This window comes from Acanthochromis polyacanthus, chromosome 4 (assembly GCF_021347895.1).
Source record: "Acanthochromis polyacanthus isolate Apoly-LR-REF ecotype Palm Island chromosome 4, KAUST_Apoly_ChrSc, whole genome shotgun sequence".
Classification (NCBI taxonomy): domain Eukaryota; kingdom Metazoa; phylum Chordata; class Actinopteri; family Pomacentridae; genus Acanthochromis; species Acanthochromis polyacanthus.
In genome coordinates, this window is record NC_067116.1 from 41,959,903 (window position 1) to 41,985,179 (window position 25,277).

General features: G+C 42.9%; 1 protein-coding gene across 1 annotated transcript in view; it reads right to left on the bottom strand.

Annotated features, from left to right (window-relative positions):
• Nucleotides 1-1,542: 1,542 nt before the first annotated feature.
• Nucleotides 1,543-25,277, bottom strand: part of tle2b (TLE family member 2, transcriptional corepressor b) — a 122,792-nt gene continuing 99,057 nt past the window's right edge. The window contains 13 exon segments of the mRNA XM_051947079.1: nt 1,543-1,693; nt 1,696-1,762; nt 5,678-5,754; nt 7,303-7,453; nt 10,082-10,229; nt 10,789-11,036; nt 11,337-11,586; nt 14,115-14,191; nt 14,679-14,848; nt 16,212-16,362; nt 17,466-17,633; nt 23,379-23,432; nt 24,867-25,007. Coding sequence (XP_051803039.1) covers nt 1,656-1,693; nt 1,696-1,762; nt 5,678-5,754; nt 7,303-7,453; nt 10,082-10,229; nt 10,789-11,036; nt 11,337-11,586; nt 14,115-14,191; nt 14,679-14,848; nt 16,212-16,362; nt 17,466-17,633; nt 23,379-23,432; nt 24,867-25,007 — 1,740 coding nt within the window. The 3' untranslated portion in view covers nt 1,543-1,655.

A 25,277-nucleotide genomic window follows, 5' to 3' on the forward strand; every position in this document is an offset into this window, starting at 1 on the left:
GTCAGGAGCAGTAACTTAACAGAATCTCCTGGGCAACTGTTCCAGACTAAAAAATAGTCAGCTGTTTATCATTTCAACGCTTTTCCTTTCGCACGGATCGACAAACAAGATAAAAACATAAGAATTAGCGATCTTAGAGGTGCTTAACAGGCAGAATGTGTTTTGCTGCTGGGATTGCAGACTGGAGAGTTGCAGGAAACTCATCTAAATCTCAGCAAGAAGGTGAAAACGCCAGAAAACGTAAAACTTTCCCTTTAAGGTGTTTAGCATCTCAGTCTATAGAAATCAATAGCTTATCAAACAAGACTGTAGCCAGAGCACTTTGAACACTTGCACATCAGCAGGCAGGCAGAGATGGAGATAAAAATGACTCTGATAAATGTGTAATCTCATCTGTTTTTTTTTTTTTTTTTTGTAAATGAATAAAAACGGCAACTAGTTGCATAAAAATGTTTTTTTTTTAAGGAATCGGATTAGTCGCTGCTCAGTTTGGGGGCTGCTGCTGCTGCTGATGACGACAGCGTAAATCGTGTTAATTTGCCCTCTTGTCTGCCTTACAGTGAAGCTTGGCGTGTTGCTACTTCATCTAGCTGACAGTGCCTTTAATGAGAGTGAGTGCGGCGGCCCGGTGTCAGGAGAACAATCCGGAGGAATTAGAAGGAACAGCTCGGTTGATGTTCTCTGTTTGTGTCTCTGGGCCCTGGGAGAATCCCATTGACTCGGCTGCTCATTAGACGCCGCCTTTGTCAGGACCAAAATAAAATAGATATTAAGCAGTGAGACGGGGACGCGCCGCCATGAATGTTTAATTGCGCGCCCTGTGTGTGTTGTGTGTGTGTTTCTCTCTTCGTACAATCACCTCGAGGGGGTGTAACGGAGTGTGTGATGACGTGTTTGTGTGTGCGTTTCATGTCGGTGTATGTGGATATCTGAAGCGTCGCCCCCCCCTCCACCACCACCTTCCATCTCGGAGCGTCATCGTTCCCCAGCTCCTGACACCTCTCGCTGGGGAGATCGAGCTGCGGCGTCAGCCTCATTAAGGCTTCCACTGTCTGGCTAATGAATCGATTGTGTGGTATCAGTGCTCCTGGCTGGCGCTCCCACAGTGCCACTCCGCTCCTCCTCTGGGGGCCTCCCTTCCACTGAGCTCTTAATCAGGAAACAGCCCTAATTACCCTGCCTCCCTCCTCCCCCTCTTCCTCCCTTTCATTCCTCTTCCTTCCGCACTTTCTCTCCTCCCCAACTTATCTTTTTACGCTCCGCCGCCCTCTTCCCTTTTGTCCTTCTTATCTCGCCGCTTCTTCTTCCCATTCTTTTTTTTTTTTTTTGCTATCATGCCTCATCCTTGGGCTAAAGTGGAAGATAGGGAGGAGGAGGAGGAGGAGGAAGAAGAGGAGGGAGGGGAGGGGAAGGGAGTTGGGCATTTGGGAGTAGCTTATATCACAGCGAGAAAAGAGGGAAAGGGAGAGAAAGGGTGATGTTTTTTTAGGCGGGGTGAGGGGTCAGGTTGGACTCGAGAGGAACCGAGACGGAGGTTGCCGGAGTAATGAGGATGAGGAGCGGTTGTCAGGGCAACTACAAGCCTCCCCACCCTCCTCCTCCACCCGACTCCAAAATGTCCATCCTGTCTCTTCCCATCTTGCCCCTCGGCCTCCTCAGTACACCACCTCGTACACCGTGGCCTTCTTGTCCCGGAGCCCGTCACTATGTACTTGTCGTCGGGGGAGACGTCGCAGCTCAGCACGGACGAGGACTCCTTGGACTGGGCGAGAGACGCGAAGCAGGGAGACGGGAAGAGAGAGAGAGAGAGAGAGAGAGAGAGCGAGAGCGAGGTACGATAGATGGACGGAGACAGATGGAGAGAAACAAACACAAAGAGAGGAGATGTTAGAGAAAAGATATGACTCATCACTTCATACTCAATCATACAAGACATATTTGCATTTCAAAACAGTCGGCGTTTATTTCCAAACAGACAACTCCGCAGCTCCAGGATGCTGACTCACACGTCTGCTTCGATGTGAGACTCATCGCTGTTTTTTTTTCCCCCGTCCCTGGTGAGATGCTGCCTCATTAACTGCAGGTTTAAGCATCACTTGCAGCACAAGTGTGATGGCCTGCACGAACCGGCAAAGTCCTTTTATTTGCTTCCCTTTTCCCACAGAAGGAAGACCTGGGCACCTGGCTGAGGCTGATCTAAAGCTCCCCCCCCCCACCCCCCCACCCCACCTCCCTGCTGCTTCCCCATCATTTATCTTCCTCCCTTTCCTGCCATATCCTCCTCCTCCTCCTCGGCAACAGACTGTCAATCATCGAGGCACTGGTGAGAGGCCACATTCACACAGGATCCCTAACGCTGTACCGAGATAGCAGGACGGGGGAAACAGGGCTGTTCAGGAGGGAGGGATGTGGTGACAGGCTAAAGGATGAGTTTGGAAAACAGGAAAAGTAAAGCACAAATAGAAACTTGGAAAAGCAAAACTTAACCGTGACAACGTGTCAGTGATTTAACACATTTTTTAACATTAAAGGTCCCATATTGTACCAGTTTGTCAGCAAATTAATCAAAGTCTCTCGTGTCCCCAAAGTGTTTCTTTGAGTTTTTTAAAGCTCAAAATAGAGCGAAGATGGTTTATTTTACCATGACCGTTGCTGGGATATTTCATGCACACGGATTCAAACACACTGCTGGAAAGTCTGTAGATTTATTACCATTAACAAAACTGAGAATCAAATGGCCTCATTGCAGTGGGTAAGCCCATTCCCAACACTCCTCTCCCCCATGGAGGAAGTGCAAATGTAACAGCATTGGCTCGTTGTAAATACGTTGGAAGTTTAAACTTCATGGCATCGTCATCTATACCATGTGCGAAACATTGAGGCCATCTTTCGAAAGACAAAAACCTTTTATGGGTGTAGACATCTTCTCTGGTTGACCTCTAACCTTACTGACCCTTGGGTAATTCTTCCAAACTTAAGTTTAGCTACAAAGATACACGCACAGCAAATAAACAGAAAAGAAATGATAACCTAAGAGCTCCTCGGTTACTTCACATTGTATAACCCGCTTGTTTGAGGACTCCTTTGAACTAAAAGATACAAAAAACAACAAGTTGCTGGTTTTCCCGCCTCCTTCAGGAAGAAAACACACTCTGTATCTGAGCAACTACTGGGGCGTTAGGTGTCACACAGCCCATCACTGGATCTTAAAGGTGAAAGCGGGCTTTAAGGATGGCAGAAGCTTTTACTTTAACAGCTTTTTTCTTCCACCTCTAAGTTTATAACAGCCACAAAACACAACAAAAATGGATTTTCACCGTGTGAGACCTTTAAAGTGTTTATGGTGTGATTTCATTTCCACCTATTTGTGCTACTTTTTACATTTCATTTTCTGCTTTCTGAAAAAAAATATGAATTCATTTTCTAGCTAATTTCAAGCTTTGAATGGCAGTCAGAAGGTTAATAAACTGCTGATACAAATGGGCAGAAGTCATGACTGCAGTGTTCCAAAAAGCCAGATAAGCTCTACTTTTATAAATGGAATATTAGCATCACAGATTTTTATAAAACGAAACAAATCCAAAGTATCAACACAATGGCAGCAAAATTAGCACAATGTAACCAAAAATACATAATCACATTCAGAAATAGCTGACGGGCAGAAATTAGTAACTTTTGTCAAAGCACAGTTTGACCGCTGTACACACTTAAGAAACTTAACAGATACTGATGTGATGAGCCAAACGGACGCAGACAAAGGCATTCAGTCTGGATGCTGCAAATGATTGAGAAAGAGCCTGACAAATGCTTGTCTCAGTGGGCAGACCACATCTTTGTTCTGACCAAAATCTGCAGAACTCTGTCGTTTAGTACAACTCCAGTGACTGCTTCTACTTCCATTTAACCTACCTGTTATTTATTTATTTGTATTAACTGATGAAGTCATTGGATCTACAAAATATCATGAAATATTTAAAATGTTTGCATTTTTAAATGCCCATGGTTGAAATGATCAAACTGTTTGCTTCACGAGGCCATGGCTAGAGAATATTTTAGCAATTTTGCATGAAAAAAAAACCTCAAATGGTCTGTTATTAAAACTGCTGCTGATTATTTTTCTCTATCTAACCCATTAATTAGGAATTCCAGCTCTACGCGAAAACCTGAAAACTGCTGCATATGCCACAGATTACCCAGAAAACATCAAATTAACAACACATTAGTCGAGAAAACCTGATTTATCGGAAGAAAATAACCAAAATGGAACACAACCTTAATAAAAGCTGACAAAAAGCAGGATGACAAACAAACCTGGCCAAAAGCTGTGCACTGCAAGCATAGACAGACCTTCAGTTTGCACCAAATTTATTGATTTATGAAAACAACTCTCTTACAATCTTATGAGACAAAAGAAAGTAAATCTTCCTGAATTTTGGAGATCAGTGAAACAGCTTTCTGAGAAGTGAGGGGTCGGTACACCGATCTGTTGTTTATCTGTTTTCTGTTAATCTATACACATATTTTTAACAGATATTGTACTTTTTATAACAGGGATCTTGTAGTTTTTTTCCCTCGTGATAAAAATGACTGAGAGGGAAAAAAGAAGAGACACCACAGAGCAGGCAAAAGGGCAGAAATGAATGTGAGCAAGAGAGGAAAGAGGGGATTTGTGAAAAAGAAACATGAAGACAGGAAAGTACGGTGAAAAATAAAAAGACAAGGTCAGAGATGAAAGTGAGGACAGAGGTGCAGACAGATTTGGGGAAAAAAAAGATTTAAAAAATGAGCGACCACAGAGGGAGAAAGGACAACAATAAAGGAAGGGACGAGGAGAGAGACAGAGGGGGAAAAAAACAGGAACAGGAGAGGAGTCGGCCTTTAAAGAGAAGCAGAGAGACAGAAACGGGAAAGGACAGCGATAAAGTAGAAAGGAGGAAGAGGAGGCAGAGCAGCTCTGTGTAGCACGGTGACAGGAGGGAGCTGTTTGGCAGGAGGAACGTTTGGCATTTGGATAACAAAGCAAGATAGCCAGGATTTCTCCTTTCAGTCCGCGGGGAGAGACAGGAGCCGCCAACCCTGCTGCCCACTGTAGCTTTACAGAAATATGACAGCCACACTGCTTCACAGACGCACACACACAGCTCAGCTTAAATGTACCTTCATCTCCCCCCTCTAGTTTCATTCACACCCAAATATACTGGCTCAGCTAAAAATATTGCTCCCTTGCATATTCATGTTTCAACGTTTCCTCAGATGGAGAAAACGGAACAAGATGGAATTATGTTTTGCACGTGCATGAGTGCGTGAGTCTTTTTGGAAGCCTGCACCCTCTGATAAACCTCCACAAGTCACTTTGGATCAACAAATCTGGAATTGAAAAAAAAAATGTTTATCACGGCTTTCTCCCTCTGAACCCCGGCGTATTTTTCTCTCCTTTGCCTTGAGGGTTCTGTGTGTGCATGTGCATGTGAGCGTGCGTGTCACAGGGAGAGTTTAAACGCAGGAGGCAGAGATAGTTTCAACGCTATTCACGCTGACAAACAGATGACTTTGCAGCTCAAATATGCCCCCCCCCCACACACACACACACATATGCATACACATGTTTACAGTATATGTCTAACTATGTATATACGAAGAGCATAAACATCCTCACAGCACCGCACTCATCTCTCACCTGGAAAATACTCGCTCCATAGGGTGTCCTCCATGCATTCAACAGATTGTCTTTTCCTGTGCTCACGAACCACTTTCCTGAAATGACACAGACACAAGAATAATACCACATGTTAGATAGATAGACAGACAGACTCAAAATATCTAGTCGCTCAAATGTAAAATAATGTACAAGAGAATGTGCAATTAAAGGCATTAGAGGAGATTTAATTTCCTACGACTTTGAACGTAGCATGCGCATGCGCACATACAACCTCTCCCTCACCCCCCCCCCCTAACCTCCCCCCTCTTAACATTTATGAAGAAACGCCCCCCTCCAGAAACTTGCGCAGCACTCGTGAAGTTGTCTTTTACGGCTGGGTCCCCCTGGATCTTTATCTGCCATTATGTCATAAAAGATGAGCAAAACAAGTCGCCAGCTAACTACGAAGCTATACCAAAGCAACACATACGGAAAACACGTAAGTCCAAGGCGTACGTAATCTACGTCACTAGGCCTGAGCCGGAAGATTGTTGATTGACAGGAAAGGGAGCAAACCAAAGGCCTCGGTCCGAGCGCGTTGATTGGCTGATGTTTTTCAGGTCCTCCCATGTCCACAGTTATTTTTTATTTATTTATTTTTTTTTAGAAACCATACATACAAGTCCACTAAAGGTCAGTATATTCATTTTATGTGAATCAGACAAATTAAACAAAAAAAAACATCCTCCATAATGCCTTTAATGTACAAGTTGTGCTGGGTGAAGAAATAAGGTGTCAAAAATGCTGGTATTTGCAAAAAAGGTGCAAAAAAATGTTGGTATCTAAAATAAAAGGGAGTACTATACACAAAATACAGCATTATAAAAGTACAAAAAGCTGCAATGTGAATATAGAATTAATGATAACGAGCATATAGGATGGCACGGTTGAGTTGAGAGTTGAAAAAGTAGTTGGAGGGAGAATATATCGCAGGAAAACGTCAATGAGTGTGGAAACGACAGATAAACACCAGAGCCCAAAAGTTTGGAAGCAAGATCAAATTTGTATAAAAATATCAATGCTTCATTAGTATATTTTGCAACACAATCAACATGATTATTATATAAGAGTCAGAATGCAGCTTTACTGTAAATATCAGGTATTTGTATCTGTACTCGTTTCTTTACTCCGTCTGTTTCTTTCAAGACATTTCTGTGGTACTTCTAGAGATTTGGACACAGTTGAGATTTATTGGGATTTTGGTCTGCAAATTCTCAAAAGCCGAAAAAAATCTAAAGTGAACAATACAAACTGTGATTTCTGTTTTGCTTTTACACTGAAATTGAGACTCTTGCAAATCTTCTCAGCTCTAAAGCTAAGCCCTTCTTTTCTTTTGTTCACACATTTTTCTCCAATTCCTTGGTAACATGAAAGTATACCTTAAAATGCTGCATATCAATGAAAGCAAAGTCAGATCATGCAGTAAATACATAATCTACAAAATTCATACTGATTTTTACTATTTTTTAACCAAAGACATTGTGAACAGAAACTTGAAGTTGCTTCCAAACATTTGGCCTGCTGTGCATGTTGGTCAAAGGTTGCAAATATGCTAAAAAAAAACCAAAAAAACAGAACATTTAGAAAAGTGTTTGTGTTTGTACCGCAGTAGGCGAACTTTAGGGAGAGGACGCAGCTCTCGTGGAGGTGCAGCTGGTACTTGTCAGGTTTGGAGACGTGCAGGACTTCCACATTACTGCTCTCCATTCCCACAGCCAGCCACTCGCCTGTCGGACAGTAGCCCAGAGAGAAGATCTGGAGGAGGAAGAAAATGGGAGGGAATCAAAGGAAGGCGAACGAAGACAGAAAGCGAAATGAGAGAAGAGGGGAGAGAATAAAAAAAAAAAAGCGAGGGTGCAGAAACGAAAACAAAGATGGAATGAAAGAAGATGTGAGGGAATGGAAGATGAGGGAGGAAAGGAGATAAGGTTGATGAAAGAGGGAGAACAATGAGCGGAAGCAGGGAGGACAGATGAAGGAATTAAGCAGAAGTGAAGAATGTGGGATATCAAAGAGAAGAGATAAAGATGATGAGTGAGAGGAGAAAAGATAGGGGAAAAGTTAAGAGAAGGGAAAATGAAAGGGTGTAATGATGTAAACAGGGAAAATACAGAGTGAATTAATAAATAGAGAGGCACCGGGGAAGAAAGAGAGAGAATAATAAGCAAAGGGGTGATGGAAAGTGGTGCAAGTAGACAGATGGGAAGCGAGAGAGAAAGTCATTACACGGTGGATCGAAACTCATTTGACAACAGTGGTCAACTCTATAGCCCTGTTGTGACAGTGAAGAGTGAACGAGAGACAGTCAGTGTGTGTGTGTGTGTGTGTGTGTGTGTGTGTGTGTGTGTGTGTGTGTGTGTGTGTGTGTGTGTGTGTGTGTGTGTGTGTGTGTGTGTGTGTGTGTGTGTGTGTGTGGGGAAGGTGAAATGACGCTGGTGTTTGCAGGTATTCCCACCAATAACCCATCGGTAAAGGGCAGTCTTGGTGAGTGCATTTACTGTTCGTGTACAGTGCATCGTGGTCAATTTAATTAGGCTTTTTTTGACAAGATATTTTACCCAAAGAAAGACTCTGTCATGTCAAAGGGGAAACGGATTTTTACAAGGAAACGTCAGTAAATCAAAAATATAAAACAAAAAATAATCGTTCGCATGAGAATTCACCCCTTTCAAGTCAGTATTTAGTAGAGTCTCAATCAGTCTTGGACATCTGGATGCTGCAATTTTACCCCACAAATTCTCAGTTGGATTGAGGTTTGGTGGTTACTTGTTCTAGAATATTCACCTTGTTGTCTTTAATCCATTGCTGTGTAGCTTTAGCTGTATGCTTAGAGTTGTCTTGCTAGAAAACAAATCTTCTTCTGGGTTGTAGTTCTCTTGCAGACTGATCAGGTTGTGCACCAGGACTCCCCTACACTTTGCTGCATTCATTTTACCCTCCACCTTTACAAATCTTCCAGAGCCTGGTGCCAAGAAACATCTCCAATTTATGATGCTGCCACCGCCGTGCTTCACAGTGGGGATGGTGCATTTGTGATGTGCAGTTTTTTCAACAGTTTCTTTGTCTTTGTGACTCTCCCATAAAGCTAACAGTTATTGTAAGCAGTCTCAGCTGCTGAAGATTGTAAGTCCTTCAGAGAAGTCATAGGTGTCTTGGTGGCCTCCTTCACTGGCCTATTTCTTGCACAGTCACTTAGTTTTTGAGGACGTCCTGCTCTAGACAGATTTACGCAGGTGTCATATTCCCTCTATTTCCTAATAACGGATTTAACAATACTGCAAGGGATACTCAGTGACTTGGAAACGTTCTTGTATGAGTCCCCTGACTTATGCTTTTCAAAAACCTGCATAGAGTTGCTTTAAGTGTTTTTGTTGTTGTTTTTGTCATCATGGTGTAGTTCTATCCAGGACAACTGATTCACCAGAAACTGAACCTTCCAGATACAGATACATTCATTGCACATTATATTTTTTTTAGTTATGTGGCAATACTTAGTAGAAATCTGTTTTCACTTTGACATGAAATAATCTTTTTTTTTGCTATTTTTTGTCAAAAAAGCCAACTTAAATTTGCCATAATTCAGCATAGAAAGTAGCCAAGCCATGCTACACCCATGTTTCTGACGGCACAAGGGTCTTGGGAAGCTCGACAGGGAGAAGGCGGGCTAAAAGGTTGTCTATCAAATCCCTCTGCAGCAATAGGGTAGGTATACAACCAATCAACGCAACGAATAGGCTGACGTGGTTCCGAGAGCACCGGCGGATTGTGGCTAAGTCCCATTAGCTTCCCAACCAGCGGAGCCAACTGGTATATTAAGGATTTGCCATATCCCGTCGGCATAAGTCCAAATACGTCTTTCTTCTCAATGAAACACTTAAGTGCCGTCCTTTGTTTATCTTTCAAGTTGAATTTTAGCTTCAAATCTTTAAGGGCTGTGGCCAAAGCCGAGTCGAAACATAACTGTTTATTGTGCGCCGGTTGTTTCTGTCAGAATCGTCGCGCCTCTGTCGTCACTTAGTTACGCCCGCCTTCTGACTCTACACTTCATGGTGATTGGTCCGGCCAGTTTTAGGAGAATCCAGCCTCGAGCCTTATGGAGGGTAACTAGACCCACCCTGGCAGAGAATTAAATTCGTTGCCGTGGGTTGGCTAGCGCGGCTAGGCTACATAGAAAGCACTTAAAAGGGAAAACTTCTAGTACTTTTTATAGGTACTGTTCGTAGGTGTAATGCATCCATCCATAACTCTGTGGTATTGGATTTGTATTACCTGTCAAAAAAAAGTGTGCATGAGTGTGTTTTTAAGTTTATACCATGTGCTGCAAGAGTGTGCATCCCTGCTAGATGTACATGTGAAAGAATGTGTGAGTTTCTAACTGCGTACCTGCGAGGTGAAGTCGTGTTGCTGCAGCTGGCGTCCCTCTCGGAGGTCCCAGCAGCGGACCGTGTTGTCCAGCCCTCCTGTCCACAGCTTGGTGCCATCGTTGGAGATGTCGATGCAGCTCGCTCCGTCTGTGTGGCCCTGGAACTGCCTGCAGGATGAGACGCATGAAACAGCTTCTGAGAACAAAAACACACACACACCTCCAAATCCACACGTGCTGCAGATTCTGCCTCCTGTGTGTTTCTTTGCTTCTTTTCTGTTGGAGGTGTCAGACCAAATATATTTTAATCCTTCCCTCCCTGTAGCACCTACTGGCCTCACCCCGCCCACACATGATCCTCTTTTCTCTCCTTACACCTTACCACAGCGCTCCCTCCCCTTTCCCCTCACTTCGTCTTTCTGTTCGTCTTGCTTTGCCAAAACATGGCTGTTTTTATCCCATCCATATCCCCCTATGACTGGTTTATCCCCCCCCCTCTTTTTACCTGGCCATGACCATTGTGAGAGCCCCAGACTGCAATGATTTCTTCTCCCCACTTCAACTCCCCTCTTCTATATTTTATCAGCTGTCCTCTCTTATCTTTTCCTTCCTTTCTCTTGACACATCTTCTAGCTTTTCACTCCTTCACCTTCCTCAGCCTCCCCATCTGCTCTCTCCTGACTGCAATCTGTTTGTGGAGGTAAAACTGTTTTTCTCTCCTCCTTACCTGACCAGCGTCTGGTTGTGGAGGTCCCAGACGACGATGTTGCCGTCGCTGCAGCAGGAGAAGCAGACCTTGTTGTCGGGGGAGATGGCCAGAGCGTAGCAGGCTGGAGCCGACGACGTCAGCTCCGCCTTGATGCGGGGAGTCGGCGTGGCCAGATCCCAGATCGACAGCGTGCTGGCCTCTCCGCCGACAATCAAGGTTCGCCCGTCGGGGAGGATTTTACAGGAGCGGATGTAGTTATCCCTGTTCTGATTGGACAAGATTTAAAAAAAAACAGTAAGATTACGCCTGTTGTAACTGGATCAAAGAGAAAAAAAAAGTGCAGGAGGCTTTATAGGACAGATGGCAACACTGGGGACATTCATGAAATGAATATGGACATTTTGATGTCAGTTACCAAAACTGAGGACGAAAGATGACACAGTCAATAAAAACAAATCTGCTCAGTGAATATACTGTGGACATACACACATTTGTTTGCATGTTTCCAGTTCTATTTTTAATGCTTGTGTGTGTGTTCCTGTTTTCCGTCCTGCCTCATGTCTCACCAGACAGTCCAGCTGGGCCATGGGGCTCTTGCTTCCAGGCTGGCTGATGTCCCACACCTTGACGCAGCCTTTGCCTCCGGTGTAGACGTGGCGCGTGGAGGTGCTGATGGTGACGGCGCACACCACCTCCCCGTGGTTCAGGGTGTGGATCTGCCGGGCGTGACGGGGGATCCCAGGGCCCAGCAGGGCGTCGGGGGGAAAGGGCACCGGCTGCATCTGCCCGTCGGCGCTCACGTGGAACGAGTAGGCGCTAAAGAGGCGATAGAAGGAAAGCAGGGAGCAGAAATCAATCGACGGTTCGGAGTGAAAGAGCAGCAGCTAAAAAACAACTGGACTAGGAGGCACTGCAAAAAATGCTGGAGAAATAGGCCAAAGGCAAAGACAGATCAATCAATCAGTCAATCGATGAGCAGTGAAAGCACAGCACTACAGGTAAACACACATAACTCACTAACAACCACACATGTCAGCATGCAAGGTGTGAAGTCTGATGACGCCATAATAGCCTCAGAGCTCCGGTAATATTTGCCTGAATTCTGGCAATTACTGGGCTCAGTGTGGCTGTGGGCGGGAATGCATAATGGCAGATTGTATTACAGGGCAGAGTCACTGTAGCATTGCTAATGGCTGATCAATACTGGAGCGGTTGGAAGCCGAGGCTGCTTTATGATTTCAAATTAGCACGGCGAGAATGAATTGCTATTCTGCAACAAATGACAAAAACAACACAATTCCTCAGTAAGGCAAAGGCGAGAGAAAATGTGCAAATGCGTCTGAGTAGGTGATGCAGACATGTAAAACATCAGTGTTTCTAAGACATAGGGCTTCCAGGTAATACACAGTGTTCATGTGCAACACTGAAATGCTCCTGGGATGTAAGAACATAAATGCGCTACACAATACTGCAAGTTTTCATGCAAAACGTATACACACGTGGACAAAATTGTTGGTACCCCTCAGTTAAAGAAGGAAAAACCCACAATTCTCACTGAAATCACTTGAAACTCACAAAAGTAACAATAAATAAAAATTTATTGAAAATTAAATAATCAAAATCAGCCATCACTTTTGAATTGTTGATTAACATAATTATTTAAAAAAACAAACTAATGAAATAGGGCTGGACAAAAATGATGGTACCCATAACGTAATATTTTGTTGCACAACCTTTTGAGGCAATCACTGCAATTAAACGATTTCTGTATTTGTCAATGAGCGTTCTGCAGCTGTCAACAGGTATTTTGGCCCACTCCTCATGAGCAAACAGCTCCAGTTGTCTCAGGTTTGATGGGTGTCTTCTCCAAATGGCATGTTTCAGCTCCTTCCACATATGTTCAATGGGATTCAGATCTGGGCTCATAGAAGGCCACTTTAGAATAGTCCAACGCTTTTCTCTCAGCCATTCTTGGGTGTTTTTGGCTGTGTGTTTTGGATCGTTGTCCTGTTGGAAGACCCATGACCTGCGACTGAGACCAAGCTTTCTGACACTAGGCAGCACATTTCTCTCCAGAATGCCTTGATAGTCTTCAGATTTCATCGTACCTTGCACACTTTCAAGACACCCTGTCCCAGATGCAGCAAAGCAGCCCCAAAACATTACTGAGCCTCCTCCATGTTTCACCGTAGGGACAGTGTTCTTTTCTTCGTATGCTTGGTTTTTGAGTCTATGAACATAGAGTTGATGTGCCTTACCAAAAAGCTCCACTTTGGTCTCATCTGTCCAAAGGACATTCTCCCAGAAGCTTTGTGGCTTGTCAACATGCATTTTTGCAAATTCCAGTCTCGCTTTTTTATTAGTTTTTTCAGCAGTGGTGTCCTCCTTGGTCGTCTCCCATGAAGTCCACTTTGGCTCAAACAATGACGAATGGTGCGATCTGACACTGATGTACCTTGGCCTTAGAGTTCACCTTTAATTTCTTTGGAGGTTGCTCTGGGCTCTTTGGATACAATTCCAACGATCCGTCTCTTCAATTTGTCATCAGTTTTCCTCTTGCGGCCACGTCCAGGGAGGTTGGCTACTGTCCCGTGGGTCTTGAACTTCTGAATAATATGAGCCACTGTTGTCACAGGAACTTCAAGCTGTTTAGAGATGGTCTTATAGCCTTTACCTTTAAGATGTTTGTCTATAATTTTTTTTCGGATGTCCTGGGACAATTCTCTCCTTTGCTTTCTGTTGTCCATGTTCAGTGTGGTACACACCTTTTCACCAAACAGCAGGGTGACTACTTGTCTCCCTTTAAATAGGCAGACTGACTGATTATGAGTTTGGAAACACCTGTGATGTCAATTAAATGACACACCTGAGTTAATCATGTCACTCTGGTCAAATAGTTTTCAATCTTTTATAGAGGTACCATCATTTTTGTCCAGGCCTGTTTCATTAGTTTGTTTTTTTAAATAATTATGTTAATCAACAATTCAAAAGTAATGGCTGTTTTTGATTATTTAATTTTCAATAAATTTTTATTTATTGTTACTTTTGTGAGTTTCAAGTGATTTCAGTGAGAATTGTGGGTTTTTCCTTCTTTAACTGAGGGGTACCAACAATTTTGTCCACGTGTGTACATATTCATGCTAGTAGATGTGTTTGTCAATGTCCATTTTTATTGCAAAACTGAACATAGAAAGTGGGAAATTTTATATTTTAGTTGGTTAATTTTCCAAAATTAGAAACAGAAACACACTGAATTGTGATAACCTGAATAAACACGCTTTATCCTGCAATGTTTATGCCGCATGTTTTCAGAAGTAATTGAGCTTTTACAACGTTTAACTTACGGCTTTCCTCCAGAGGAACCGGGCAGAGAGGAGGACAACCCCGAGGCCCTCAGGTGAGACCGAGAGTCATATGCCACCTGGTGGGAACAAAAAAAAAATGTAGAGAAATGACTACAAGTGTGCTACCTGAAGTGTGCCAGTTGATTTCTACATAATTTTCATCACAAGTACACAACAAATGTATGTAAATTTGTTCAATCAAATCCATTTTCCACATCAGACAGATAAATCTGCAATTTAATGTGATTGCAAAAGACAAAATTATTCCAGTATAGCAGAGTGTGAAAGCTGTGATTGGACCGCTGTGTGTTGACACGCATGTTTCTGGTCCTGAAAATGCCCTGCAGCAGGATGCGGAAGGCAAAGGCTGCAAGACATCTCTTTATGTCTATGAAAGCGAACTCCAGAATGTAAACATGATAGCTTTGAGTATATAAGGCCCCGCTATTGCTAAAATGCTGAACAGATTCATCAAGCATTTAATCTGTGCTATGACAGTCAGAAGGTTGGATCTGAACAATAAATCAAACCTTGACAGAGGAAAATAATTTGGCCTTTACTCACCATGGGGCTTCGGGAGTAGGCGCTGGCTGCTGCGCTGATTTGTGGGGAGAGAGTCAGAGCTCCGCCGAAGCCTCCTGGACTGGCCAGCTCCCCATTCAGTCCTGCGTGGGACACCACGCCAAAATGAGCCGGGTATGAACCGGGGGGCACAGACATGGGACTGCGGAGAGCTGGGGAGGGAGGGAAAGAGGAGGGAGGGATTGAAGGAATAAGGGGGAACAATACATAGTACACAAGCACAAACACAGTCACAGAGGGGCTGAGAAGAATGGAAAACTTCATCTTATGAGGGTATTTTAAAGGTGTATACAAGGGGTGTATCTTTTATTTTGTGCCATAATTGTACACCACAACTTATATGTCAGTGTCTGCAAAAATTTAATCAGAGAAAAATTGGGAGAGGAAAGCTTCAAGCCGGCTGCTGTAGCTCCAGAACAATGCGTCCATCCACATCCAGTACAGGTGGCAGAAGCAGCCAAATGTGGCTTTGAACTGCTGCCCCATGAACATTATTAACCTGACCTGCACTATCTGACTTTCTATGTTTCCCAAGCTAGAATCGCACCAGTGTGGTCACCATTTTCAGAGTGCTGATGAGGTCATGTATTCTGGAGGCTCGAGATGTGACCTTCTTCCAGGAAAGGATTGTGAAGCTTAAACATCAGTGGACCAAGTGTATTGAAGCTAAAGGAGACTGTGTTGAAAAATAAAGAACAATCTTTCTCCTGTGACGTTTTCCAGTGAGAAATTTTTGAGGTGTCCTTGTACATCAAGCTTTATACGCTGAGATATCAACCCACCGTGTTTCAGACCAGGAAACTATCAGCTACAACTACAGCCTTCACTCCTGGCTGTAGCTCCTCTCAGTTTTTCTTTACAGTAAACACTTGCTGTAAGTGTATTTTTGCTCATGAACTATTATCAGTGACATTTTAGCATAAACACGTGGAAACGGAATAGCAGAGGAACAAGAGGATGTATGAAGGGCAGATACAGACTGGGTACGAATCAAAGTCATGACAGAGGAACTGAAGGAGCTATTTAAACCTGCTGATTCATTTATTGTAAAAGCTGAGCAGCTAGGTTTGAAAGAAAACGTGAAGTAAGAGCAAAGTGATCCAAGGAGATGCAGTAAAAAGAACCTGGAATTCTCCTTTACATTCTTGAAGACATTTCACCTCTCATTCAAGACTCTTCTTAAGCTTGAAACAAAAGAGAAGTCTGGTTGACTTCAACTAAAACTCCCAGGATTACCATAACCTGGATGACTGAGAATCTTCACAGTCATTGAGTCATGTGACTACTTTATCTGCTAAGTGATGAATTGTGTAACTACATTCCAATTTTAGGTTGGTTTTTTTCCAAGCAGCTTTCTGAGTTTGTGCTTACAAACGTAGAAGAAAATGTTCTAAAAATGTGTACAGTGATCAAAGGTTAATGTTGCATTGTATTAGCGAGCTCATTAATCAACAGTTACACCACAAAAAGACTGTTTGTTCAGTGTTCATGCAGGCTCAGTAAGGAGAGTCTCACCGAGGGGGTCGGCGCTGGTTGCTGCTTTGCTGACCAGGCGAAGGCAGGAGGTGCTGGGACCAGGGGCTCCTGGTGCTCCAGGGGTAAGGGCCTCACGGTGGGACGGGGATGGGGTGCCGGACTTGGACAACGGAGACTGGGACTTATCCATCTGCAGGAAAAATTAAGTCAAACAATTAAAATAACCAATGAAACACATGGCCTGCGCAGTGGAGTAGTGGTTAGCCCTTTCGCCTTGCAGCGAGAAGATCCCCGGTTCAAATCCCGACCTGGACCGGGGATCTTTCTGCATGGAGTTTGCATGTTCTCCCTGTGCATGCGTGGGTTTTCTCCGGGTACTCCGGCTTCCTCCCACAGTCCAAAAATATGATGAGGTTAATTGGTTACTCTAAATTGCCTGTAGGTGTGAATGCGAGTGTGATTGTTTCTCTGTATATGTAGCCCTGCGACAGACTGGCGACCTGTCCAGGGTGTCCCCTGCCTTCACCTGAGTCAGCTGAGATAGACTCCAGCGACCCTAGTGAGGATAAAGCGGTGTATAGAGAATGGATGGATGGAATGAAACACATCATTGACCTGTCATGGGGGGCTGCACAGTGGGTCACTGTGGCCTCAGAGCTAGAAGATCACCGGTTCACATCCCGGCCTGGGATCTTTCTGTCTTTCTGTGTGGAGTTTGCATGTTCTCCCTGTGCATGTGTGGGTTTTTACTGGGTTCTCCGACTTCCTCCCACAGTCCAAAAACATGCTGAGGTTAATTGATGAGTCTAAACTGTCTATGGGTGGGAATGTGAGTGTGATTGTTTGTCTATGTGTAGCCCTGCGACAGACAGACAGAAGTCAGCTGGGATGAGCTCCAGCTCCCCTGTGACTCTAATGTGGTTTAAGTGGTGTATAGATAAGGGATGGATGACCTGTCATGGAACCTTTGATACCTATAATGCAAAACTCTCTCCTCTTTCTGACCGAGTTAAGAATGTGCCTTGGTGGAATACGTATGTCGAGTGCAAGAGAATGGGCTACTGTACGATAGTTTTGGGATGCATGAGCTTTAATTTTTTTTATATCCAAAGCAAAACATAATAAATAATAGCGTAACGTAGCAGGAATCGACAGCCGCAGGGTAAAAGCTGAAAGGAATTCTATTATCAAAGAAAAAAATGATTAAAATTTTCAGCTTTATTAAACATGTTAAAAATTACAGTGATGAATTAACATAATGTAGAAGTAGGCAGAGCTACCTGTCTGTCTTACCTGTGCAGAGTCCTTGGCCTTGCCTGGGGTGGGGCTGCGGGGGTTCGGGGTGGACGGAGCCTCTCCGGCGCTCGAGGAGCCCGGGAGCTCTTTCCTTAAGGTGGGGGCCCGGTCCAAGCCGTTCCCATGGGGCGAATGAGGAGGGCTGCCGGCAGGAGAGTTAGGCTCCTGGATGACAAAGAGAGATGAGAAAATGATTTAGTGCTCTACTCGACTCTGTGGTCTCAACCTCAGATCACACAGTGCTTCAGCTAGTTTGTTCGCTTTGCATCTTGACCTTCAAAGTGCTAAATTTGTGCTCGAGTACCGTCTCCTGCTTTAAAGAGGTGTTTCCCGTGTATAAAGTGGAATATCCCCACAGTTATTATGGTAATGACATTTTTGCACCTCTTATAGTACCACACGCAAGTTAAATGATAATTCTAAATTTCCTGTAGGTGTGAATGTGAGTGTGCTTGTTTGTCTGTATATGTAGCTCTGTGACAGACTGGTGACCTGTCCAAGGAGTAGTGGTTAGCACTTTCGCCTTGCAGCAAGAAGATCCCCGGTTCAAATCCCGGGGTGGGCCGGGGATCTTTCTGCATGGAGTTTGCATGTTCTCCCTGAACATGTGTGGGTTTTCTCCGGGTACTCCGGCTTCCTCCCACAGTCCAAAAATATGATGAGGTTAATTGGTTACTCTAAATTGTCCATAGGTGTGAATGTGAGTGTGATTGTGTGTCTGTATATGTAGCCCTGTGACAGACTGGTGACCTGTCCAGGGTGTCCCCTGCCTTCGCCTGAGTCAGCTGGGATAGACTCCAGCACCCCCCGCGACCCTAGTGAGGATAAAGTGGTGTATAGAGAATGGATGGACGGACATGTGACCACAATTCGCTAACAGTGTTATTGTGGTATCTCAGAAGTAACAAACTGAGTATTACTGCTTTCGGTAGTTTGGTGAAGGGGTGTCAATTTCTTCTTTGTCTTGTCTTCAATCTATCACTGTTCAACCCGGTCTCACGGGGATTCGTGAAACTGTCACGTAAGATCGGGCTGGATTCGTGAAACTGTCACGTAAGTTTTAGTTTCGGTTTCGTGCGCACCAACACGATTTCGTCATGTTTTTCGTGCCGCTCACCACGAAATGTTTTTCGCTGTGGTAATCACATCTGAAAGTGGTTTATACCGGCGGATTCATGACGATCTAAGCTGTCCATCGGCGTATACTGCTTGTGTGATCGCGTTTGCGGCCGCCGGCCGCCGGACATTCTTGAAATTCCTATGCAAATTGGTAAGTTTACCACCGGCTTATGGTTAGGTTATGGTTAGGTTATGGTTAGGATTATGGTTAGGGTTATGTTTAGGGACGATGTCATGCAAAATATAGTGTTGGATTCGCCACGGTTTTACATTAAAAATATAATATACCCATTCTTTTGAAATACGTTCTGAGTGGCACGAAAAGTCCGCCGTTTAAAATACATTGGTGCGCATTTCGTGGTGAGCGGCACGAAAAACATGACGAAATCGTGTTGGTGCGCACGAAGCCGAAACAAAAATTTACGTGACAGTTTCACGAATCCTCGTGAGATCGGGCTGCACTGTTACTCCTGTCAGAAAGACTAATTCCTCTTTTACTGTGTATAAAGCTGAAGTTATGTTAGAATTTCAAAAATACACTTTAAATAAAATGCTCTTAATTGTTCTGTAATGATCCAACATAAACTGTGATTTGTAAAGGGACTGAGAGCTGAGGGGACATTACATGACACACCGGACGCTGCTGCAGTCGTGTATGGACCTGGAGATAATGTTGCTGTTACAGATGCTTTCATCACTGGAGCCACTGTTGAGGCAGCGCTGCCTCCCCCAGAACACAGCGCTGGAGTAAGCACTTTTGTCTGGGTCACAGTGATCAGCACGGACATTTTACTGCTTATACAGGCACAAACACACACATTTCCAAGACCTCAACCTTTTATCTTAACTGTAATCTAAACCCAATTCTAGCTTTAACCACAAAAACCAAGTCTAAAACTCATACTGGACCTCACAGAGACAGCTGCACATTCACATGGCGTGCACACATTTATCTGCAGAAAGGAAGGCCAACATACACACATGTACATTTTCATCTGTAACACAGCACCATTCACCAGAGAACTTCCCTCCTTTTTTCCTTCCATTACCCAACATTTGTCACATTTCTTCCTCCCTCTCTCTCTGCTTTTGTACCAGTTTCCAAATCACACAAGAGACCGGTGCTGCTTTTGTGTGCAATATCAAACATACAGAGGGCTTAGATGAAACATATTTTGGTACACTGCGTGTGAAGTATTTAAAGAACTAAAATATTCCAGGGGCATAAACGGCTTTGCATATATTAAACGAAGCAGACTGCAGTTATCTAATGAGAGGAGGGAGGAGGGAAGAAGAGGGACGAGGAGGTGGAGCACAGAAGGAGGAGTGAAAGGCAGCGAAGAGACGCAAGAAGCGGAGCTTCAAGAGGACAAAAAGATGCACAGAGGAGGCAGATGAGAGGAGATACATGAGCATTTGTGAGTATGTGTGTGAGGTGTGAGTGTGTGGACGTGGTTCACAAGAAGAGAGCACAAACAGTGGCAGCTGATAATGAGCTTACATAGGAGCTCTTCCTATTTACAAGGAAACTGCAGCGGGAAGCTGAAGTAGCGACAGACCTGCTGACTCCATTCAGATTCCACAGATCCACACACTCCACACAAATCCACACAGACACACAACAGGGCGACTGTAGATGAACGCAGTCCAAAGATACAGGACAGCTAGCAAAAAGTAAGAGGCAGACTGATCTGAAAACGGAAATAATTTGCCTTTATTTGAATATTTAATTTGGTAAAGTCATTTTTCATGCTGCAGAGAGTTTTGGTGTTTTAAATTCAAACTCGAAACTTGTAATTTTAGTCAAGCTTCTGATTAACTGATTTTATTAATTTTTTTAACGTATAACGGTTTCTAAAAGTAATTTTTTTGTTGTATTCACTGTAGCATTTACTACCAGTACTTCATTTTTAAAAATATTTTCTTATTCAGTTTTAATTAATTCCGACTTATTTTTTTCCTTTACCGATCTAAATTTTATAGATATTATATGATATTATACTTAAATATACTGACTTTATTATTGATTAAATTTATTTGTCATTTTAATTAATTAATTAATTAAATACAATTAATTTTTATGCATTTCCTCAGTTCCTAAACTCCTGCATCATAACATATTCTTGGGGTTGGGGGTTATTGTTTGCCTTGTTTTATTCCATTTTTATTCTTTTTTAAATGTAAACCACTGTGTTATGTTGAATTTGTATGAAAAATGGTATGTAAAAATAATCTGATTCAAACAGAATAATAAAAAATATACAAGTTTCTGCCCCTCATATGTAAACATTTAGCTGCTTTGCTTTGTGTGCCATGAGAGGAAAATGAAAATGTTTGGGTTTTGGACATCATTTGTGACACAAAGTCACTACTTTCTTATTTTATACAGACAAATTATCAATCTATTAATCTAAAACAATATTTCTTTCTGCAACAATCTGAGGGAATGAACTAAATTACAATAAAAACAATACAATCAAGCAGCAAATTAGATTAGTATCGTCTGACTGTACTGACACTGTAGTGAGACTATATTTATTCCTGATGCAATTATCCAATTATGTGGGTTTTTGCCATAGCTAAACTGTAATAAACTTAATTAAAAACTGATATAAATACACACTTGTTGCCGTCTAAAGTTGAATTACCGAGAACCAGACAGAGTGAGGCTGTTTCCAAGCTGCATCTGGAGTTATTCTCATGAGCGACGCTGGTCCTTCCAATGTTGGATTTATGCTTTATTCATGTGTGGGCTGCACACAGTGTCAGCGGGCTTCTGTCAAACAAAGGCTGCTTGTAACTCGAAGCTTCGTAAAGAAATCAAAGATATTTTGCGTAACAGACGTACGGCTTTCGCACAAAGACGTAGCCGTGAGGAGGCGAGTGGGAGAGAAAATCAGCTGTTCCGTCAGAAGGTAAGCTACTTCCTGTAGCGAGGGTGGAAATATGTAATAGCTGCTAGTGAAGAGGGAATATTTTAAACAGGTCAGAAGAAGCCATGAACAGTTTTGTTGGGGGTAAATTTCTTTCTCTGATATGGAAAACCTTTGCGAGTGGGGTTAGCAGTGTGTGAAGTTTCTAAAAGGTTGGACTTTTAATAATACATTTTAAGCAATGGTTAGAAAGAAAGAAAGAAAGAAAAAGGAAAGAAGGAAAGAAAGAAAGAAAGAAAAAAGGAAAGAAAAGAAAGAAAGAAAGAAAGAAAGAAAAAAGGAAAGAAGGAAAGAAAGAAAGAAAGAAAGAAAGAAAAAAGGAAAGAAGGAAAGAAAGAAAGAAAGAAAGAAAGAAAAAAGGAAAGAAAAGAAAGAAAGAAAGAAAGAAAGAAAAAAGGAAAGAAGGAAAGAAAGAAAGAAAGAAAGAAAGAAAGAAAAAGGAAAGAAGGAAAGAAAGAAAGAAAAAGAAAAGAAAGAAAGAAAGAAAGAAAGAAAAAGGAAAGAAGGAAAGAAAGAAAGAAAGAAAGAAAGAAAAAGGAAAGAAGGAAAGAAAAGAAAGAAAGAAAGAAAGAAAGAAAGAAAGAGAAAGAAAGAAAGAAAGAAAGAAAGCATCCCACATGTTCCGTTCTTGTTGGCTGATATTAAGAAATTATCACTAAACTGGATTTGTTTATGCTGTATAAATTAAACAATTAAGATTAATTTCTGATTTTATTTTTTTTAATTATTTGCCATTTACACACATGCAAGACGGTTCTTGCATTTTAGCAAGAACTGTCTTGCTAAAATATTGCAATATATTAAAAAAAAAACATGTTCAATTTTCATCTTTCAGGCTAATTTTGCAGATCACCGACACAGAACTGAGCCACGGCCACACATGATCTAATATTACTATTGGCTTTAGACATGATCAAAGATGTTATCTGAACACTTCAGAGATGAAATGAAAAGGTAAATTAGAGCTGTGCTTTTGGCCTTTTGTGTGTGAACACAACACTGAAATATTATCACCTCTTTAGTTGATGTGGTTATCAAGCCAGTCAGGTGTAAAGCAACAAGTCTGATAGTTGTTTTCCCTTGATCTCAGTCCTTGGTCTCAATTAGCTCCATAAATATCAGACTTCATAGCTTCGAACTGTTTAGTACTTGACAGTGCTTAAACTAATCATGTATGAACTTCAGTCTCCATTGGAAAACCGGCTAAATCTAAGCTAAGATGGCATTGCTTCACTAAAAATACTTAATTTTTGATGTGTTGTTTTTAAAAATTGCTAGAATTAACTGTTTGCAGAAACCAGTTTCTTTAAAAAAAATGATTTGGTGCTTCATGATGTAACTGGGAAGCTATTCAGATGTACCAAGTGGTCATATGATATCAATGGAATGCAACTTCTTTTTTATGGAACTGCAACTGTGTTACACTTCACGTAAAACATTTCTGTGTTCTCTCTATTTCTTGTCTTGGTTGTGCTGTTTCCACAGAGGTGCAGGACTTTACACTGCTATGAAAAAAGAGCCCACAGTGATTAAAAATGTGACAGGCCACTCTGACACTGCTTGGGGTTCAGAGGGTTAACGAGCTAGTTGCTAACTGTTGTCTGTTTACCATTTGGCACTGAGCAGCCGATGCACAATCTGAATATTGTGCCTGAAAACTTCAGTGCTGCAGCCAAAAACAAGGCTGATGAGTGAGACTGAAGCAAACCAATGAAGTTGGATGCCATAAAAAAACAAAAAACAAGCCGAGGAGCCTTTTGCATACACATTTTTATGCAATTATTTATACAAAACTATTGATCTTAGCCACTGTAAGTATGAGGACATTAAAAAAAATCACTTAAATCTTACAACTCACCTCATTGGAGACGTCCACTACGAGATTGTCTTCGCTCTTGTCCCCATCGCTGTCCTGCAAAGCAAAGAGGACATAAAGAGTGAAATATACGATGTCTCAACATTCTTTAAGATAAGATTTCTCTATCACCTACACGGACGTACAGTATACTGTGTGTGTGCATGGAGAACTTTAATAATAAACACACACACACACAGATCGATATATCAATATCACTGGCTGCTCTTTGCTTCCCTCAACTGTCTGTCCACCATGCAACATTTAACACAGAGACACTGTATTCCATATATTCTCACCAAACATCCCCCCTGCACTACTTCAATCTCTCCGTTTCTCACACACACACACACACACACACACACACACACACACACACACACACACACACACACACACACACACACACACACACACACACACACACACACACACACACACACACACACACACACACACACCAGCATTTCTGCTCTTTCTCCATTGATGGCACATTTTTGCTCCTCGCCTCGCCATCTCTCCATCTCGCTCTCTCTCTCTCTCTCTCTTTTTTTCTGGGGTGAGAACGATGGCACTTAGTCGCCATGGCAACAGCAGCTTTGATGTGATCATGGCCTGATATTTCTATTGACATCAGTGTGGAGTGACATCAGTACCTAATTATGCAGAGCCGAAAAAGGACAATGTCTACAACCTATTCCTGGAGCGAAAAAAACAGTCCAGACAGACAGAAAGAGAGAGAGAGAGAGAGAGAGAGAGAGAGAGAGAGAGAGAGAGAGAGAGAGAGAGAGAGAAAGAGAAAGCAAGAGGGATGAATGGAGGCAAAAGAGATAGATGATGGGAAAAAGTGAAAGATGGAATAACAGGGAGAAACAGAGAAATAGAGAAACAGCGGTAAAGAGACAGAGAGAGATACAGAAGAGCAAAAAGGCAAACAGAGAGAAATGGGAGGTGTAATGCGGCTCGACAGATGGAAAGAGAGGAAAAACATTCAGAAAAGTGGAAACTATCTGTAGCTTGTTCTCGCCCTGAACTAATGGGAAGATTTGGACTGTTGTTGTTGATGCCAAACTGATTTAGCTGGAGGCCGTGTTACACAGACAGACTCCCAGTGTCAATCAATCCTCCAGACTGCAAACACACAGCCATCTAATTCATTACAGCTATCTGCCTTGGCCGTCTCTCTTCTGGCATTACATCGCCTCTGGCTGCTCGCTCTTCCCCACTGGACCCATCCAAACCAAACACGACTCTAATTGGCCACGGGCCCCCCGACCCCCATGTGGCCTATAATGTCATAGGCAATGTCGTACGTGCACTCAACCACACACACACACACACACACGCACTTCTTGGCGTCTACGCACACCAGCATCGTTTAATCTGGATGATTTTCTGCATATTTACTGCTTATTTATCCCTCATCTTCATTTTACTGTCCTTAAGTGTGCAGCTGCAATTCATTTAAGGCTCATCCTCACAAATACACACATATGAGTGAGGCGGGAGAGGCTCTTTATCGTCGCAGCGCCTCCTCTTGGCCTCAGTTCCTCCCTGCGAGGAGGAGTAACCTCCGGATGGACCCTGGCGCTCCTCAGCCGGCTGACTGTCTGTCGATGATACTGACTTACTCTGGAGGGAGACAAGGACACAGAGAAGAATATTAGCACCAAATACTGTCTCGCATTGTGAGAGGGACGCACTACGAAGCAAGATTAGTGGGTTAGCGAGGTAAGTTGAGCCTAAAACCTGCTAAATCGCCATAGCAACGGATGCTGTACAGCTGACCTGTTCTGGAGGAGGTTCTGTTCAGAGTTTAGGATTTAAATCAATAGTTCCTTTCCCAATGAGTTTTACCTGCAAACCCGTTGAGCTGTAGTAATGCCATTGAACAACATTGTG